The sequence below is a fragment of the Patagioenas fasciata genome, chromosome 5 (genome assembly GCF_037038585.1).
Source record: "Patagioenas fasciata isolate bPatFas1 chromosome 5, bPatFas1.hap1, whole genome shotgun sequence".
Taxonomy (NCBI): Eukaryota; Metazoa; Chordata; class Aves; order Columbiformes; family Columbidae; genus Patagioenas; species Patagioenas fasciata.
The window spans coordinates 30,889,075-30,909,531 of NC_092524.1; the positions used below are offsets into that span (position 1 = coordinate 30,889,075).

General features: G+C 39.4%; 1 protein-coding gene across 2 annotated transcripts in view; it reads right to left on the minus strand.

Annotated features, from left to right (window-relative positions):
• The window catches only part of SPTBN5 (spectrin beta, non-erythrocytic 5), a 103,935-nt gene that overhangs the window by 25,103 nt on the left and 58,375 nt on the right, over positions 1-20,457 (minus strand). For both annotated transcript variants that reach the window (XM_071809212.1, XM_071809211.1), the window contains exons 37-48: positions 18,865-18,969; positions 17,731-17,916; positions 13,688-13,843; positions 12,873-13,064; positions 12,150-12,245; positions 9,318-9,436; positions 8,562-8,676; positions 7,453-7,566; positions 5,231-5,352; positions 4,436-4,598; positions 2,366-2,554; positions 1,279-1,356 (exon numbers count right to left, since the gene is read on the minus strand). In XM_071809212.1, the coding sequence (XP_071665313.1) occupies positions 1,279-1,356; positions 2,366-2,554; positions 4,436-4,598; positions 5,231-5,352; positions 7,453-7,566; positions 8,562-8,676; positions 9,318-9,436; positions 12,150-12,245; positions 12,873-13,064; positions 13,688-13,843; positions 17,731-17,916; positions 18,865-18,969 (1,635 nt within the window). The remainder of the gene's footprint in view (positions 1-1,278; positions 1,357-2,365; positions 2,555-4,435; positions 4,599-5,230; positions 5,353-7,452; positions 7,567-8,561; positions 8,677-9,317; positions 9,437-12,149; positions 12,246-12,872; positions 13,065-13,687; positions 13,844-17,730; positions 17,917-18,864; positions 18,970-20,457) is intronic.

Genomic DNA, 20,457 nt, shown 5'->3' on the forward strand with positions numbered 1-20,457 from the left:
ACATTGAATCTGAGACTTGGGGCCTAAATATTGATCTATGCATGGTCTAAGGCCATTATTTCAGGGTCAAGACTGAAGTAACTGCTGGATGTTTAGCTTCTCCTGCATATATCAGTTCTCAAGAGATAAAGCATCAGCTCCTAACTGTAAATCAGTCTTAAGATAGATGTTATTTTGGAAGAAAATGTGAGATGCCAAAGTGAGATCAGAATTAAGTGAAGAAATATGTCACAGAAAGAGATTAAAATTAGAGCTTTGGTTTCAACCCATGGAATTTGGAAGAGCTCAGATCCCAATTTGAATTTGAGGACTGGAGTCTGAAATTACAGTTTATCTGGAGAAAAACCACAGAATTTGACTTCCTGCAACTTTTGTGAATCCCCAGCTTGATGACTCAGAGTTCGCTTTTCAGCACCCTTCTGCACTTTCAATTTTAGAATCAGTGGTGTCAAAACATTACCACAATAAACTCTGTTTTCCCACTATTCTGAAGGATGTAATAAAGCATCAAATGGGTGAGAAATAAATCTAAACTTCTGGGTGCTTAAATAAGTTATTGGAAGGAAAAATACAGAGTGTTTTCTGCACATTGCTGAGTTAAATATGACTGAAAAATGGGTGGCTCCTTCTAAGTCAGATACAGTTCAATGGAGGGGCTGTAAATATACACTTCCAGGCTGAAAACTACAGACATAGACACCAGTCACTAGCATTACATGTTTTTCACAGCATTTGTACAAATTATGTCTAGACTGAACTCTGAGATGTAATTGTAGTTCTATCAGAGAAAAATATTTTGATAGCAGTACGTGTACAAGGTGCAGAATAAGCTAAGCATCAGAACGTATATCAAGCATCCTGCATAGCTTTTGCAACCCATGCACACACCATGTGGTGTCAGTTATTGCAGCATTACCAGTACCTGAGGTAGGCAATTTAAAACTACCCTGAACACTTCAGCAGTGACAGCAGTGGTGACTTGCACACTGGAGGTAAATGTATCAATATTTGGGTCATATATGACCAGTTAGAGAACTCCAGTCTCATTTTCCTGCAATAAACAGAGTAGCTGGACTGTTTCATTACTCTTGGGGCTGAGAATCCTATCTTGTGTAAAATGTCAAGGAAAAAAATCTGATCCCGAACTGCCAACAAGACAGAGCAGTAAATTCAGAAGGAGAAAGATCACAGGAAGGTTCAGGGCACATCATCATACTTCACAGCTCCCTTTTCTCTGCAACGATTACAGAGAAAATCGTGATTTCTCGAAGCACCTACCCCTAAGTCCTCATTGGCTAGGAAAGCCTCTTTGCTGCTGAGCCAGCTCTCAGTCTGTTCCACATAGCCATAGAATTTCTGCATAGAGAAGAAAAAGCAGTTGTAAACATGGTGTAAAACAGAGGAAAACCTGACTTTGGCAGAATACACTGAAAAAAACAAACTTCAGGGCTCTTCCAAATATTAACTACATAGCGGTGGATGGCAATAAGCATTACATGCATTACATGCTATGAAATTCACATGCATAACAATTATTGTTGCAACTTCCTCCTTTATAATATGATTTATTTTTCTAAGTCATAGAATACAATACAAGTACTTGTAGCTTGTTTGCTGATAGTGTAGAGAGTGCTTTGTAATGTAACTGGCCAATAAAAAGGACAGTAACACGGCCTGAAATAAGTAGAATGTAACATATAAAGAAGCATGAAAGCAGCCTTTACCACGTGGTTTAAGTCCTCATATACGTGAAGCTTTTTAGACGGCACTAGTAGCACCAGCTGTTATTTAAGGTATTTGATATTTGCCATTGTAAAATCTCCATTTCAGTTATTTCTAACTCTTGCCGACAAGGTATTTGAGCAGAATTTTTGTAAGTGATATGACTGTTGCAGGGAAGTATTTCTAGAAAACTGCAGCTAAACCAGTTATTGTCTTAGAAAAAAGCAGGGAAAAAAACAGTATTCTGTTCATGCTAAATTTTTCTTCAGATATTTTTTTTTAAATACTTGCCTGCCTTCATGTTGTTTTGGGGACGTTATTAAATTTGGTAGTGTGGTGTTCCATTTTAAGTATGTGCATTTGCCAGCTGCATGAGAGTTAGACCAACTTTTGCTAAGTTTTATAGCCTTTAAAAGACCTATGAGCACATATTCCACAAAAATTTCTTTGACTTTTAAAGATACAATTTCTAGAAGTCCTGCCACCACTGAATGTGCTTGGCCCTCAGCATGCCTTCTGGAAACCCATGAAGTATAAATTAAACATTGGGTATTTGTATATCTTTCATGATACCATTTTATACATTTGCTGAGGAAAGTTGTCAGTGGCATGTGCATTCTTTGTCAAATGTCTTTTTACTCACCTGTAAATCTTGTGCCTGAAACAGTTTTATATATTGCTCCTGCCACGCTTGGACCAATTCAGACCAGGCTTGCTGTAGTCTGGAGAGGGACTGGTGAATCTCAGGGGATGCGTAGTGACCAGAATTGGCAAGTTCTTGACCATAGTTACTGAGAGAGTTGAATCTTTCCACTCGTGCTTCAATCTCCTCCTAAAATACATTACTAATGTTGGTGTCAAGGGTTTACAAAATGCCAGTTATTCAGAATACAAGCCTTAAGGGGAAGAATATAGGCTGTAACTTTCCAACACTAATATTTGTATGGAAAATCAATCATCTTTGAGCTACCTTACTGAAAAAACATAGAACTGCCTAAGAGAAAATAAATGTGGACCATAAACGACTTTATTACTATAGGAACAACTGGTCTCCTACAAATCAAAATTGTGATTAAATTAGAAACAGATTAGAAAATGCTTAGATACAAATGAACACAGTTTTGTACATTCATAATACTGTATCCCCTACATCAGAGGTAGTTCTCATAAAAGACAGTCCCTAGAACATTTCCTCTCATGCCAAATAAGCTGGCATCAGATTATTACAGTGAAGAGAAGTTTTTACTTTATTTTGTGGTATTAAAATTAAATACATTTAACTTTTTCACCTGGTATGAGGAATGAGTTATGCTTATATACTGAATCCTGAAGGTGAAGGCATTATAAGCGACTGCGACCCCTGCAAACTGACTGTGGCATCCCTAATGTAAACGATTTGAAAATAAAAATAATCATACCCTGAAATAATACCATGTATTCACTCATAAACCACCTTAAAAACCATGGCATATATTATTAAATGTCTGAAATTAGAACTGCTGTTCTTAGGATTTTTTTTGGGGTGGTGTTGCCCAGTCATAAATAACACAGCTGTAAGATAGCCATTCTATTTTTTTTTATTCAGATTAACACTTTGTGTTCAACTGTAGTCTCTCCTAAGGACTTTGGTTTGAGCCACTAACCTGAATGAAAAAACAGTCCTTCCTTTTTCCTGTCTTGCCTATAATTTTAGTTTTGTCAGCCCAATACAAATGGACATATTGCCTGGGTTCCTCATTTTTTTGTGTGACTATCTCTTTAGAGCCCTTGGAGTTCCTTCACTACCAGATGTTAAAAACTTAGATCTTGTTACTGTCTCAATTTGGAGTACACTATGTCAGCAGTTTGGGATATTTTTGTTGTGTCAACGAATTATTAGCAAAAACATTTTTAAGTCTGTGATATGAGAGAACTTTGTTAAGATGGAAGACTCTCAAAAAGGAGGGGACTTCAGGTACTTCATACTAAATTCAAGTCTAGAAAATCAATCAGAATCTACAAACTAATAATGAGACCCACAAAACACTGGATATTAGTCACGATCCTGGGAACATGATTTTTAGAAAAAGCAACGTAACTGCAAAGAAGAGGTAAAAAAACAGCTGGAAGATAGCTATGATGCTTGGGGAAAAGTAAAATGTTAACTTTTTTGTATGGTTAATTAACAATGTCACTTCTTTTAGAAAATCCACCAAAAATATTAGCCAAACTAACCAACATAAGATTGTGTGGTAATTAGTACTGAGATGGGAAGTGTTTCAGAACTGAATGCATAGTACCATCCAAGGGTAATATACTGCCCTGTGTGAAATAAACTGCTGGTTTTATTTTTCTCTCGGGAAAACGGATTCTGCATGACAAAATCTAACCCAAAGCTAGAATTAACTGGCATTAACTTTTTGGTAGTCCAAATAAAGAGATCAGCAGTGAGCATATATTGATACTGGACCAGCTTTTTACCCACAGGGCTGGACAGCAGTACAGGTGAGGGCTAATGGGGCTTTCTGAGACTTTTTGCAGAGACATGACCTGCGAAACAGCCCATGGGATAGAACTCTGTCAATACGTAGGTGACTGTCCCTAGCCTGTTACTGTAAACAGTCTTTTCACCGTGTTATTGACAGATACATGCAGCAAAATTATCCTCTGCAGCAATTAACTCCAATGGGAAAGATTCCCGCTACGTTCAGTCAGAAGCAATAATGATACTTGCCTTTCTCTCCTGGTGCTCCTCAATCATGCTTTCCGCTTCATTTGCACTTTTAGGAAGCCCCCCTGCTTCCATTAAGCCTCTGATGTTCTGGGTCCAATCTAGCATCTCCTTCATCTCCAAGTTAAACTTCTGCAGCTGATACGAGGCTGCCAGCTTCTCCTTCCTGCCACACAATGTGCAGTTCAGCATTATCCAACACAGAATTAGCTAGTTGCTTCTTCCTCCCCATTTGCAAAGGAAGGTATATAAGGAGAAGCCAAGTGAAGTGAATTCAAGCCTCCTAGCTTTCCCTCACAGCTCCTATCACTCCTCTTGTTAAACCAAAATCACAGAAGATGCACACTGCCTCAGAGACATGCTTACTTTATTTTCTATATCAGTTCATCAGGACAAGAGAGGTGAAAAAGCCTTCATAGCTCTTACTTCCAGCAATGATTATAGCTCATCCTTTCTTGTTTTGGAAAGATTCAGAAAAAAAACCTTCTAGAACCATCCAAATGTAAGTCTTTCACAAAGACTTCATGACAGATTTAATCTGATAGCCTAGAGGCATTTTAGTAACATTTTTTAGTGGGATAAGCCACAAACTCATCATATTAGTTTTCCCAAAGTCACATCAGTGGAAATTTTCTTGTACCAAGTCACACTTGTTAAAATGCAGGTGGCTTAGCTGCCTGAATAAACATCATAAAGGATCCTCAAAAACTATCAAAAGGTCCCTGGCAAGTAGATTTGAGGCCCTAGGGAGCAGCTTTGCTCCTGCTGAGAAATATTCACACCACTAGAAGTCTTTACCTTTGTTTGGCCTGTCCCTGGAGTCGTAGCCAGTTGTTTTTCATCTCCTGTTGCTTCATAGTCAGTTTTTCATTTATGGATGGATTCCTTGTGGAACGGCGGAAAGATTCCAATTCCAATGGCTGGGAAGAGATTTATAGTGGGGTGAATTTGTGCCAAATGTTATGTATTTGTTCCTAAGTTTGCCTTTCAGGAAAAGTAGTTCATTTTAAGATCCCAGTTTTCAAAAGCAGGTACTTAAATTACATAACCAAAATACAAAAAATAACTCGTTATATGCACAAAATATACATATGCATTTGTGAGCAATCATCCATGTGAAGAAAGAGATGTGTGTGTTGCTTCACATGCACAAATGTTAATTTACAAATAAAAATTGTTTGACAGAATAGAGACAAACATTCAGGAAAATGAAATGGTAATTATAACCTCTATTAGCTTAATCTAACTAAGGTGGGTTCAAAAGCCATGAAAATATGACAGTACACAGAAGCAACCAGATTTGCCTTTCAGTAGAAGGCTCAAACATTGTTTGTATCTATTTCAGCTAACAGCAGCACCAAAACACTACTTTCAGTGTAGACTTCTAGATGATGCTGTTTTCCTTTATGCAGCCTGATAAACAGTAATGAATGCTCACCAACCCAGGTTTAAAGTTGGTATCTTTCTTGTAAAACTCCATTAAATGAAGAAGAAAATTAACAATTTTAATTGTGCAGAAAGAAGAATATGCCAGGCTGGTTTTAATTCATTAGAAAAGTACATACATTATACTTTGTACATGGTATTAGTGGCAGCATAAAAAAAACCCCAGACTTTGCTCATCTTTCTGTTTCCATGCAGCTCTCCCCCATACAGCCTTGCTAACGCTATCTGTGGAATGCTGACTAGTAATCACCCACAGTTCATATGAGAATTAGTAACAAAGTCACAATGTGTGGAGGTATCACACATATTGTCATCCTTTGCATACTATTGTGAAGAAAAAGTTCACAGAAAGTTTGCAAAAATATTTTCTGCATGAAAAGGCTTAACGCTCTGGCCAACAGGGAAAACCATGAGAGGTTGTTATAGGATTTCTACTACAGCAGTTCAGCTGAAAACATTCATTTTTATTAAAAATATGAAGTTATATAGGAGTTCAGACTCATATTTAATGCTCAAGATTAGTCTGCAAACTGGCTATTTTACAGAAGCCAGAGCTGATCAGGCAGGCAATTATAACTTGGTGTTGATGTCTATGTCAGAAAACTACATGCATTGTGGGTTTCATATTTCAGTTCTAAACAGAACTAGAGTCATGATTTTGGTTCAAGTCAGTATAGAAACTGGGGGAAAGATGGAGACTTGAATTTAGATTCAACACTTTCCAAAAGATACAGGACAGTCTAATCTGGCTTGTAGGTGAGAGCCAGAAAAGCAGCCAACATGTTATAAAGGGATTTATATTCTTAGATTTGGTGCATCAAGAAGATATCATGTAACATACTAAAGCAGGATAAAGCACCACAGTATTTTACTGTGCTGCATTGTAGTGCAATTTATACTACTGAATCTGAAGAGTCACGCTGATCTTTGTACCATGTTTCCAAGAAGCAAAAATTAACTATTTTTATTTTTTTTTTTCCCCAGTATTCTCTATGTTAGCAATCAGGACACATAACCACGGACATAGTTATATGCGGTGCTTTATTTCAGCGCTGGGAAACCAGGGGTTCGCACCCAAAGCTGGCTTCGAACAGCTGATTCAGACTATACCTTATTATACAAGTTAGTCACATACATATTCATTTCACTCTTGACAACCATTAGCATATTCCACACCTATTCTAACACAAACTTTCTATCTAAAAGATGCTGCAATTATCAGTTATTTTCTACGGTACCATCTTTAAAGAATATATCGTAAATCTATGTCCACCTTAAGAATAAGGCTCGGTTACAGTTACCTGCCTTATAAGAATATACCATAAATCTATGTCAGCTTTAAGAACAGAGTTTGGTTACTGATTACAAGAGTTCTATGGCTACAGGGCTGGTTGCTATCCTAATATTAAATCAACTGTAACAGATCCAGCAGCAAGAGGCCCATGCTGTCCTAACTGTAACAGATCCAGCAGCATAGGCCCATCGTGTTCTGTTCCATAAGAGAACATGGAAGGAAACATCTTGTGAGGTTGATTACTATCATTTGCTATCATCTATACTTCCGTACTTCTTACCTCCATTTTGGACTTAATAACACTGATTTCCCTCTCCATCTCTTCATGCCTTCGAATCAGGTTTTCCACACTTTCCACATCTTTCCCATAATCCAGTGCTTGTATCAGTACACTCTGGAGGATGTGCAAATGGTGAAGATGACAAAAAGCAAATGGGTCATATCTTAATTCTTTCAAATAATCTCCTCCCTCCCTTCCTTGTATTGCCATCTGAATGTTCTTATAGTATTTTTAAATATCATCAGGGCACCTCGTTTGCACTCCTTACGGAGGTGGAACAAAAATTCACAGCTGTCTGAACAGTTGTAACCCTACTTAAGGTGCCTCCGGCCATTCACATATAAATCAAAGACAGGAATGGTTCACTGCATTTCCCAAGCTTTCTTCTCCTTTTTTTCCTGTATACCAGAACAGCCAAATATTTCCAATTAAATTGTGGCACAGAAATTTTCAAGTGTATTTTATGAAAATAAGGAAAATAAAATTGATCCTCAGAATCCTACCAGAAATGAAATGACATGCAATGAAGAAATAAATTTGCAAAAGTTATTATAAAAATTTCAAACCAACAGCCTTGTAACCTTAAGTAGTACCACTATGTCTCTGCCCACTGACTTACAGTTAAATTAATATCATTAGCTATGTGGATGAAATAATGAGTTTTTACGTAGCCTTTTTCTTCTATAAATCTCAAAAATATAATCCAGGATAGGCATTTTTACCTCCATTTCCTGAACAAATAAGATTTTTACACAACTTTTCAAAGTTGCATATTTAATATGTCTGCATTGCACAGCAGGGAAAGATAAGCAAGCTAGTGTTGAATGAACTAGATTTGAATTTGGAACACTAGAAGTTGCTATATTCAAGTTAAGTATAATAGATAATTCCGAAAAAGCTCTCTGGTAGCTCAGCTAACTGGCTTTTGGTGTTCAGAACTGACTTGGGTGAGCACACTCTGAAGGAGATGCAGACTTGATTCATAGACAATTATTAAAGTTCACTGCTGGATACCCAGTGTCTCTCTAGCAACTGGCATACCTGGGTTTAATACTGTTAGCAAAATAGAACATTCTCCCATTTCAATTAACAAAAATCTACAAACTCACCTTCTCAGTAATTCTCTCTGTGATATCATCAATTTCTCTGATTAAGGCGTGAATCTCCAGGGCGCCCTCTAACTTCTTCCTATATGCGTTCAGGTTACCATGGAAACTGTTCCACCTTTTATTTAAAAGAATATTTTAGATATATATTTTAGAGGTCAGGATTTCCACAACTGAGTTTCATGATGGTCAGATCTAAGTAAAAAGACAGGACTTCTGAGCTACCTTTTGTGTTGATCCCCACTTCCCCACAATAGGGGACACAACATAGAGATACAACATTATTGTGACAAGACTATCTGGTTATATTTATTCCAAGTTTTCAGGATGGCATGAGGGTTAAAAGCTAAAATGCACCAGTCTAGTTTCCTTAAAATCTCAGTAACTTTACAATCCCTATTTTCATGGTTTTTGTTATTAGCTAGTGGGCTGTGAAACAGCAAAACAATATGCACTTCACCAGTACGACTATGTGAACAGATGGAAGTGTCTTAGCCTTGTGGATCTAGTATGTAAAGTCCTCTGGAACAGCCTGTTTGCCTCCAAGGCTAGAAACATGACTTCAGCTCTGCTGGAATAGAAATCCTTCTGCTAACTGCTCTGAGAATCTTGAAAGGCAACTCCACTGCCTCATGTTTGGTAGTCATGATGTTAAAGAAGAAAAAAATGCATTGCAATTCCTCCATTTATCTCAATTCAAGACACGTAATCTTCCTCCCTTGTTTTTGCTTTACACAGAAGTCTTAAAAGCATACTCACTTCTCATTGAGCTGCTTCCGGCGCTCATATATTGTCTTTGTCTCTTCCTTGTTCTGTCTCTCCAGTTTCATGGCCAGGGCATTGATAGCCCTGATGTGAGCATCATCCACTGTTGTCTCCTGCAAAGTGAGAAAAGAAGCAGAGGTATGTGTTCAAAATGCTTGTGACTGAGCTTTCCACTGAGGTGTGAAAAACAACAGCAGCAAGAGTTTTACCTCATTACCAAACATATCAGACACATAGGGTTTACTCTACTACAACTGCTGGGGTTAACAGTCCCTGATGAGAAGACAGTAAAGGCAAGAAAGAACATTAATGACTATAGGTACAACAATGACTATAGGTCTAGATGAGGACCCTCAGAGCTTCATTTCTAAGTCAGGCATTCCAGCAGGGGCTCTGTGGTTGAAGAAACATAGGTGCAGTTGCTGGTTACCTAGGTGGCTGCTGTGGAAGAGTTGATGTGTGGCAGATTGTTCCTCTGTCAAACAGGTAGCGACTTGTGGCTTTCAGGCTTATCTTTTTTTGAGATAGGCTACTGCCCCAGATGTGTCTTCTGTACTGTAGACCACAGGCTTAAAATCTGTACAGCCTTGAGAAACTCAGACAACCCATGCCATTGCATTTTCTTCTAAAGCAAGATCACTGCATTTTAAAAGGTATGCTAAGTTTTCCAGGCAACTTGCTTCCTATGAACATACCATAGAAAGAATAATATTTGCAGACTGCACATTCAGTCTGGACTATAGTGGAATATTTTTTTCTTTTGGAGCCTGACAGATGGCAAACACTGTGCATGGCTCCAAGATTCAAAAACACCCTCTGTTTTTCTGAGACCAATAAATCACAAGCATGGCAGGGAGACATTAATCACTGGTGTAGTAGAAGCACAGCTGCAAGATGCCAGCACACTGTTAATAGAAGTATTGACTCCATTTGTATTTTATTTATGCTACATGCATACCAATGTGCATGCTTCCATATGTGCTTTACTCTTACACACAGCCATAAGGCAAACAAGAGAAACCAGCAGAGGGTCAGATAGTCTTCAGAAACCCTGAAGTCCCTTCTCCTAGGAAATAACAGCAGCACAATGTAAAAGATATGAGTAGAAAATATTGCAGCCATTAATGCAGGATGATAGCTCCCTACCCCAATCTCAGACTGGTCTACTGGGGAAACCTAGACTGGAGAGATGCACACTCTGTGCCAGCATCAACCCACTTCGGTTTGCATCACCTATTTTCACTCTATGAAAAACTGCATAACTAAGCATCAGCTCTGAAGGCACCACTGTCCCACTCCTCTTCTGTAGGAGTTATGTTCAGAGTGATGCAGGAGGGGTGGCTACAAGCTGATAGTATCTAAAGCCAAAAGTTTCTCGTGTCACATAAAATCTTCCCTATGCTGACTGGCACGCTGGGTTATTTCTGTCTCTTTTGTCATCCTCCTTTTGGCTGGTACAACCTGTAGCAGAGCCCTTGCTTCAACCTTTAGCTCACAGTTCAGCTGGTGAGGACTGACAGGCCAATGAAGGTCTCTTCACTCATTCTCTGCTCCTGAAGCTTGAGTAGTTTGGCTCTCTACCCAAACCTAGTGCTAATGCACTGTCACAAGAAATTCTGTCGGCCTCTGGAAAAGGGAGCTCAGGTTTTTTTTTCCCATGTGTCAGGCATATCTGTACTGGTACTTTGCACAGAAGAGGATTGTCTCCTTCTGCTATTAGGCAACAGAAATAGATGGTAGCTGCCACAACAGTAGTTGGCAACAAAATAACAGGCAAACAAAGAATAAAGTATATTAGGAGAGAACATTAGAGTAAGCCTCACTCATGACATCCTAATATACCTCTTTCCAGACCTTCCTCACAGCTTCCAACTAGCAAATCAGCACAGTAATCTTTCCTCTGTGACACTCAGACCTGTTAGTCCACAACTGTGGCAGTTCACACAAATGGAGAGAACAAGAGGATGCTGCAAATGCATCCCCTCAATGGCCTCACAGCTCTCATGGTGGGAGCTGAAGCACATGACAAGGAGGCCCTTGTGGTAGAGCCCGTTCTCCAGAATTTCCAAGGTTTGGTGTCCAGATTAGCACGTACCACTGGGGGCAAGAGAGGCAGCTGGCACAACTCAGCACCAAAAAAGAGGGTCAGAGGTCTCAGCACAGAAAGGTGAACTGTGCAGTTGTCTTATCACATGGCTGCTATCCAAAGTGTAAACCATTGCTCTATTTTACTAAATGTTTGATTATTAATGTTATGATTCATGACCTACCACCTGTGTTGTATAAACAAAGTCCACCAAATATATGTGCTTCATTTGGATGAAGAGAAACCTGACTGATCCTCAGGAGAAAGGGAAGGCAGAAATAAAGTAGGGAAATGAAGAAAGTAGTAATTTTTTTCTATAGGCTTTTACTTGGACAAGACAAACTTTCAGATTCAAACAAACATAGTTGAAACAACCGTTTTTAATTCACCTTTGGGTGGAACTCACTGTGACTTGTGGACTGCATGAACCAAACTGGAAAGTTGCTCAAATTCAGGCTCACACAGCCAGCTATCCAGTCATGTAATGCAATCCAATTCAAAATTTTAGGTTGTGCCTTGAATGCCTGACAGCTCTGTTTAGATATCACCAAAGCAGAAGGCACAATAAGGGAAAATTCTACCTATTTTAATGGCTTATAAAATGGTAATGCTTCCTACCCCCTGATCTTTCACCTCCTCAAGGTAAGGAACTGTATTTGCTACCTGGATATATTGCCGGCCTGAAAAGGTAAATGCTGCTTACAGCCACACAAGGAACGTGCATGGAAAACACCTCTTACCCCGGATGTTGATCCACGGAACTCATTCAGTTTTTTCATGAGCTGCAGGCAGTGTTCATAGTCATTTCCCACATCACCTACATTAATCATGACTTCCTGGGGAAATAAGCAGCAGACAGGTAAACATTCAGACTAAGAGTACAAGAACACAGCACGTCCTAATGCTTGTGCTGATGCAAGCAGTTCTATGATGTATCTGTAAATCTCTGACCTACACCTTCAGAAGTAATCTCTTCTGATCTTTAGATAATTATAAGACTTAGCCCCACATCCCTCTCCAATCTATTACTGATTATGGAAGCAATCTCTGAATGAAAACTTAGTGGATCAAGTGACACTTCACTCTCACAAAGAGAAACTTTCAGATTTGATACAGAAGGAGAGTGAATACCAGTTGCCAAATGCTTCAGTCTCTTCCATTCTAGCCTGCTTTCGTTTCTTTCTTGATAGAGACACATCAGACAACCACCAATAATCATAATCTCTCCGTGTTCACATTTTACATGAGAACACATTGCCAATACTATCCAACAGACACCAGCACGGAAACACTACAGAATTTGTTGAATTATTCCTTTCATATTATTTCTGGAACATGTCATGATTCTTCCAGGCGAGAGGCACTAAGAAAAAGTCCTGGAAGATGACACATTTATCAGAAGTTCACTGCTAAATAGCAAGTCTCTAGTATGCTGCTTGGGTTAAATACAAGAATTCATTTACCTTCTCCCTGATCCACGCTTCCACCTGGTCCACCTTCTGGAGAAATTCCAGGAAGTCCCGGCTGTCCTCCAGCATCTTTCCACGGGCAGCAACAGCTCTCTTCAACTTCTCCCAATGCTCCTGAAGCATACGGACTCGATGGCGGATCTCTCCTGATTTTGGGTGGCCTCTTGATAACAGGGCTTCTCCTTTCTTCACATTCAAAATAAGAAATTAGAGATCAACATTGCCATTGATTTTTAATGTGATTACCACATTACATGACCTCTGTAGAAGAATTCTTCTCACTTCCCTAACCTGGACTGCACAATAAATTACTAATATAAATCCTTATTGCCCAAATGATACTGCTCAGCTGGAAAGCTTTTATGTCTGGAGGGAACCATGAACACTGGGATATTTCCATGCTAAGAATGACATTCACAGAGTGGGAGCATGAAAAGAGGTATTACAGATGATTGCACCCTTCAGTTATGTGATTCACCCAGTTTCTACAAGAATGTTTGCAAATTGGGAATAAAATCCTATTTATCTTTTGTGGGAGTAATCACCTCAGGCAAGGAAGAAGTCAGTGATATCTTCCTATTCAGGCAATATGGAAAGACAGAAGTTTCTTGGATAAAGTAATTAACAAACCTCTCTGTTGTAAATTAACAGGATTACATTTCCATAGTATTGCAACTGGGTTCTTGTCACACAAGCAGGATGATTGATATAGAAGTGGTGGAGAAACTATTCTTTCTTTTCATTCCACCTATCCATCCTCCTTTGGATAACCAGCAATAATCTGTAAAAACACTAGCAGCGTGAATTACCTTATTAACAGCTGTGATGATTTCTTCATTTGCCAGAATCTCTGCCTCAAAGACCTGATGTTTCTGCAGCAGTTTCATTTTGTCCTGCAGATTGCTGAGGTCTTGTATGGAAGGATCCTCCAACTTCTGTGTGCGCTCACTGATCCAGTCTTCTGCCTGCAGCAGTGTGAGGCATCAGAGTCAGCATGACATCCACCCTGGGGCCTCCTCCCAGGACATGTCATTGTTCTATGCACCTGCCTAGGCCTGGGTGAGCCAGACTGAGCTGGGAGCTGACAGCCAAGGTGGGTCTCCAGTTTCTGAACTATTCTACTTGCTAGGATATAAAAGCAGGTAGGAATGAAAATACTTTTTATCTGACCACAAGTATAATGAAAAATTCCTTGAATATCCTAGATTTTATCACAAACTGTAAACAGATTATACAATATTCTGTACTAGATATAGAGAATTATTGAGCAGATATACAGCCTTGACATGGCAGACATATTTAAAATGAGATTATGACAGCTGTGCCTTGGATTTAGGGCTCTGACTTCCACCTCCTATCTCTATCATTGACCTATCTGTAAGCTGGGTTAAGGTTCTTAAGAATTCTCACGTGCCTCACATATAAACCAGCACTAACGTTTCCTGATCTCAGTGATGTTGTGAGGCCTAGATAGAAAATGCAAAGCAAATAAAGCCTTACTGATGGGGCCAAGCACTACTCAGATTATTTGAAGGCAAATACAACTCTATTTGCTTTTACACTTCATAAAAGTCAAAAAAGTCTATTCAGGAACATCAGATTCAGACAACCAAGAGAACCATGAGGACTAACAGAGCAAGGGTTATGTGTTTCTCTTAGGAAATTATTTTTGAGGGGATTTAAATATATGCAGAATAAAATTGACAAAAGGATAGTGAGGTTTCCACAATTTCCTTTAAAGTCTGCTAGGCTTTAGCACTGAAGGAAACATTTTCTATCCATCAATACACTAAGAACTGAGAATCTGACATAAGTTGTAACTGATCCTGTTGTCCTCAGACCACTGAAGTAACTTAATGTTTTGACAACACAAGAATAGCAAATTGAAGCCAGCTTTATCAGCTTCAAAGCATCTTGGCTGTCCTTGTGGAACTGTGCTACATGCACAGCAGACTTGACAGCTGGAGGATTTTCTCAGTTAATTAATGATTTGAAGTGTTGCTTCAGCTGCTGAAATTCTATAAACAATAACAGAAATAGCTTTGACTAGCAGCATGCTCTGCAGTAAGAGTCCCTCTCCAAAGCACAGTTAAAGACTCAAACAGGACCTTGATGTCGAAGTTGCCCAGGACAGCACACTGTCATCTGCTGGGAGAGGCTGATCCCTACAGTTAGGATGAGAAACGAATGAATCCCCTGTATACAGCCACTTCAAGGCAGATTTCTCTCCTACTTGATAAGCAATGGCTTAACGGCAGACTGAACAAAGCCATTAAAAAAAAAAAACAAAACACATCTGCACTCTTAGTGGCTTGGTTTATTTTAAGGCTTACTTAGGATGGCTCTGGAGAGTGAGCCTCATGTCCGCATCCAGGTGTGAAGCAAGGCTGATCTGTTGTCCCAAGATTTTTCCATGGAAAGATTTATGGTTGTCTGGATAGGTGTTTTCACTTTATTGAAAACAACAGTAAGACTAGTCTTATGCTCAGTGCAGGCACATGGGACTAGTCTTATTTTGTTGGGACTCATAAAAAATGTGGGCACTATCAATTTAGAAACCTATATTTTCGAAATATCAGTTACTGTAACTCAAGAGCACAAGCTTTTTGTAAATGACACTTATTTTTAATAACACATATTTAAAGCATATAAAGGGATGTGACTTTTCAAGACATTTAGAGATAACTAACTCTCTCACTCCTCTGAGCTAAAGAAGTGTTTTTTATTCTCTTGTATGAAGGGTGGAAGAAAAATTAATTGACATTAATATGATGAGAAAATTTCAGAATCATCGTTAAAACTCAGAACCAGCTTTAGAAGTCAAAACTTTCAACTTTACAGTCTGTCTTCTGCAATTACTTAAATAAATAAACATATTTATACATTAGCAACCAGGTCATTTGCCTTCCATGTTATCACTGAGGTACAGACATTGTAACCATAGGATAGTCTATAAGCCTATCTCACTTTGGAACTAGAAAAGCACCCTATTCCTACTGCTGGGGACTGTGTCTTATTTTGTGAGCTGCATGTGATCTGAATGAGTTGTGGGTTTTGTGCAGAAAACACGAAGTCCAGTGTCCTGCAAAGGGTATGAACTGCAGCAGCCAGCCTTCTAAGCAGACCACATGATGTTGAGTTCTCCATCCTCTCATCAGTGATCACAGACTGTGTTGTCTTTGTACTGATGTGTTTATCTCTCTGTGTCATTGCTTCTAGAGAGTAACTAGGAGACTTCAAATGATGACAGTGATCTATATATATATATTTTTTTTTTTTTATAATTTCTTGGTGGCATTCACGTTCTACAGCAGCAGGCAATTAATTTAGATTAGTGAGGTAAATGAGTAGGTACTTTGAGAGTAAAAACTCCCTATAGAACTCCTGGCTGAATTTAGAGGTGGACTTGACAGTGCTAGGTTAATGGTTGGGCTTGATGATCTTAAAGGTCTTTTCCAACCAAAATGATTCAATCATTCCATACAGGGCTAGATCCTTTCCTACAAGTATGGGATTCAAGAACGAACGGGGACCCCAGCCCAAGCACTGATTTGACAGTTACAGAGAGATGAGAAGAAATGTGTAATTACTCCTACCTAATGGGTTGATTGTATCAATAGGAGGGCATTGACAGTTTCTCTCCCAAAGAGGAATTTAGCAGTTTTGTGACCTTTCTATCAAAGGTACATCGCTCTTTTGAAAACGTTAGCACCGTGCAATGCACTGTCCACTCCATTCACTCCCCTCTGCTAGTCCACAAGGTGGACTGGCCATTACCAGCAGATCGGTTAATGTGATGGAAAAAGTATAGCCAAATAATACAAGCTAATATTTGGCTGTGCAAATAATTCCTGATGAAGTTTTTTAAACAAACAAACAATCAAACAAAACCAAACAGCGTGCAGCTCTGGCTCTTTAGTGTGGGCAAGAAGAGGGTATTCAAATGTTTGATTATTTTGGTGGGGCAGGGAGGAGTTCCAAATATATTGTGCTTGAAATTGAATTTTAGCAGCCATTTATTTTTTAGATTACTCTTAGAAAAGAAAAAAAAAAAGTTAGTTGTCAGCAGAAGCTGTGCTACAGGCAATCATTCAACTTTGGTGACAATCATAATTTGACCTGCATCTGGTCATGTGTCTTTTTCATGGCTGGGATGTGACAAGTACCTGCCATTTTTCTTTAAACCATGCAGAATGTTGCATGGGATGCAGCAGCAGAAGGGGTGCATACCAGCCCAGTAAGAGTGTTTGCAAATATCTCTCTAGGCCTGTGTGGTGTTGTTTATGCCAGCACACCAGATGCTAGCACATTTTTTAATCACACACATTGTGCCACCCTTTGAAAGACTGACCTATTATGTCTTTCCAACAGTAGTGCCAGGAGCAGAGCTACTCAGTTACAGGACTAAGGCCACAACAGGAGACAGAGATGAACGTATTCTGCAGAGACCAGTCCACAGCAGCTGAAGAGCTATGCTAAGTTACAGCACTGTTTTCAAGGCCTTCAGTGAACAGTCAGTAGTAAAGCTTGGTGCCCTTGCCACAATGCTTTCCACTTTGTATTCGCCCTGATTTGAAATATCTTTTCTTTCCCACCAAAAGAAACCTAAGGTAGTAGCTGGCAGTTTTCCTTTTATTTGTTTTATTTTAGTAGAGCTCCTGATGTGTAAAGTGGCTGTAATGGGCACAATGCCACAACGTTGGTATAGTAACAGCAATGGCATTGGGACCCTTATCCCTTTGCGTGTGGTAGAACAGGAGTTGCCATGTCAGAGTAGATCATCAATCCTTTGGCAAGGGCAAGAACCTCATCCTCTGCCTTCTACCCCCATCCCAGTCCAAAACCCTCTTACCTCTTCCAAGTTCTGGTAGAAAAGTGCCAGAAGAAGCGCAGTCTGCAGCTTCTCCCTCCTACTCTGAGACAGATTCTTGATCTGCTGCTTCCTCTCCTGAATGGCATTCAGTTTCTGCTGGATCTTCAGCCCTTCCAGTCCACCAAACCTTTCCAGCCTGCTTGCCTGTTCTTGAAGAGACATCATCTGAGGAGGCAACAAATCTGAAATGACGTCTATGGTTCCAAGTGGCGTGAAAGACACAAAAACCAGGCTCCTTTCCATACCTAAAAGATTATCTTTTTTTTCTGGAATGAGCCAGGAATAGCAGGGACAAGTTACATGTTACATCTATGATGTCCTTGTCATTGGTGTCTGTAGAGCACCCCGACTACTTAAACGAACTAAAGCTGTACCTCCAGGAGTCCCTCTGCCACTGATCATCCAGTGCAAGGAATCATGGAGCAACCCTGACACCCACGATCTCCCAGATTTCATTGCTTTGTGGAAATCAGGTGTTGGAAGCTAGCTTTCAACATGAGCAATCAGCCTGGCAGGGAGCTGGCATGGGTTCTGGGAGCTCATTCCTTCTGGGGAACCCTGCCCCAGGTTTCAGTTTTGCCCCAGCCTGGATGAATTTCAGCAGTGGCCACCAGCCAGGCAAGTTCCTTTACATGCAGGTGTGCAATTCAGCATCTATTGCAAAGGTGCAAAGAGGTTAGCCAATTTGATACAGACATTGTATAGCAAATGTACATGTAAATAATTAGACAATAATGTACAAATATGTAAATAATTAGACTTGCTTTGAAAGCTGCTGATTTTTTTTAAATGAAAAAAGCAGAAACTTCTGATATCCGTGCATACAATATAGTCTGCTTTAAATATTTCTTCTGATGAGTCCCACTATCAACTTACTAAGTGGTTTTCCTGTCTACTGCAAGAGAATACAGGCAGAACTTGGGCATGGAGTGTTTAACGCTTGTTCTCCACTGCTCTGCCACTTATTTCACCAAGCTTCCTCATTTTCTCTTTAGTTCAAGCATATCGGGCATGTCACACCTGTCAGCACTTTCATGTGTTGCCATATTAAATTAAAAAAAACAAAAAACATTCTAGCTTGTGGGTTAGTAGAATGTTTGTTGATTTTTGTACCTTCTCATCCTGTGATGCCAGAACCTTCTCAAAAGCCTCATGTTTCCTTATTAGTTGCTCTACTTCATCCACAGAGCTTCCGAGATCACTGCTTTTCAAATAAATCTATAAAAAAGTTTAATATTTTTCTCAGTGGATTAATTATCACATAAACATGATTCATAAATGTGAGAAGAGGTACTAACACTGCAGTTGAGAGTATAGTTCAGAGAGAAAAAAAAGGAACAGAAGGCAACTGAAATGGGAAATTAAATAGTAGAGCTCCAAGGTCTTAAGCAAGAAAGAGACACATTAACAGGTCCAGCTTAGGAAAGGGACCCATCGCTGCTTATCGCAATCACTAAGTCACAAGGCTGGCAGTGAATTCCAGAGGTCTAAGCCATCCTTGTAAGCCAAAGCAAAATCACCACTGTCGTGTCTAACTGATATCTGTGTGATTCCTTCTTGGAAGACTTTCAGTAACAGAGACTTTGCAGCCCCCCTGTGCAATTTATTCCCAGTGTTTCATTACCTTTACTGTTAGCTAGGTTTTAAAAACATTTAGCCTGAAAATGCATTGCTACCACTTCACCTCATTACATACTGCCCTTTTCGTCACAGAAATGACATAATTCCTTTTATATTTGCTTCAACCTCCTCTGGGTTTTCTCCACATGTACTCATTTTGAAACAGGGTTCCTAATACTTGATGCCATAAGTGGCAATAAGGAATAAGGCTGCCAGGGTGAAGGTAATGAAGACAGCAGAGAGCTTATGTGCACGTTCCAAGCTGTAAATCTTCCGCGTGTATCTGTGTATGGTGCTTATCTTTTACACAATACCATGAACCCAAGTTCACCTTGCAATCTACTATAGGCTTCCAGAAACTTTTCAGAAGAACTGCTATCAGACCAGCTTGTCCCCATCCTGTATTTATGCAGCTGATTGTCGCTGAAAAATGTCACAACTTGCACCTATACCAAGTACATTACTTCTGTTATTTTTTTCAAGCCATCTTTTCAAATTCCCTGTATTCATTTTATTTACTGTCTGTCCTGTCAGTCTCTAATGCCCAAGGACCTAAGTCTAAAATAACAAATGCAGCTTTAAGGAAACTGACCTCTGTTTCTTGACTCTTTCCTGGTGTTAAGAAAACTGAGTGCCCAATTACTTCTCTCATGCATTCTGTTACGTTCAGTTTTTGTCAAATGCAAAATAATATAAAAATGTGATTATCTATTATAAAGAAAAAAAAAAAAGCTTTTCTGTAGGGCGGTAGGAGCATATTCTTTTCCAGTGGATTTAATTTCCCACTGTTTCTTCTCTTATTCAATGATGAGACAACAGCAGGACAAAAACCCCAAATGCCCTGTTGGGACATGAGCAAAAATGACCTGTGGACTGGGTTCACAGTGGAGTGAATATGACCTGACAGACTTTTGGAGTTCAGACTGCTACAAGAGACTGCATTTATTAGTTGGGACATAGCACTGTGTAATCCATTCTGTGAGCTCATGGAATGGTAAGTATTTGGAGAAGGATGAGAAATTCCAACCAGTAACTCTACCTGGCGAAAGTGCTATTAGCAGAGATGGAAAAAGATTTTGAGATCAG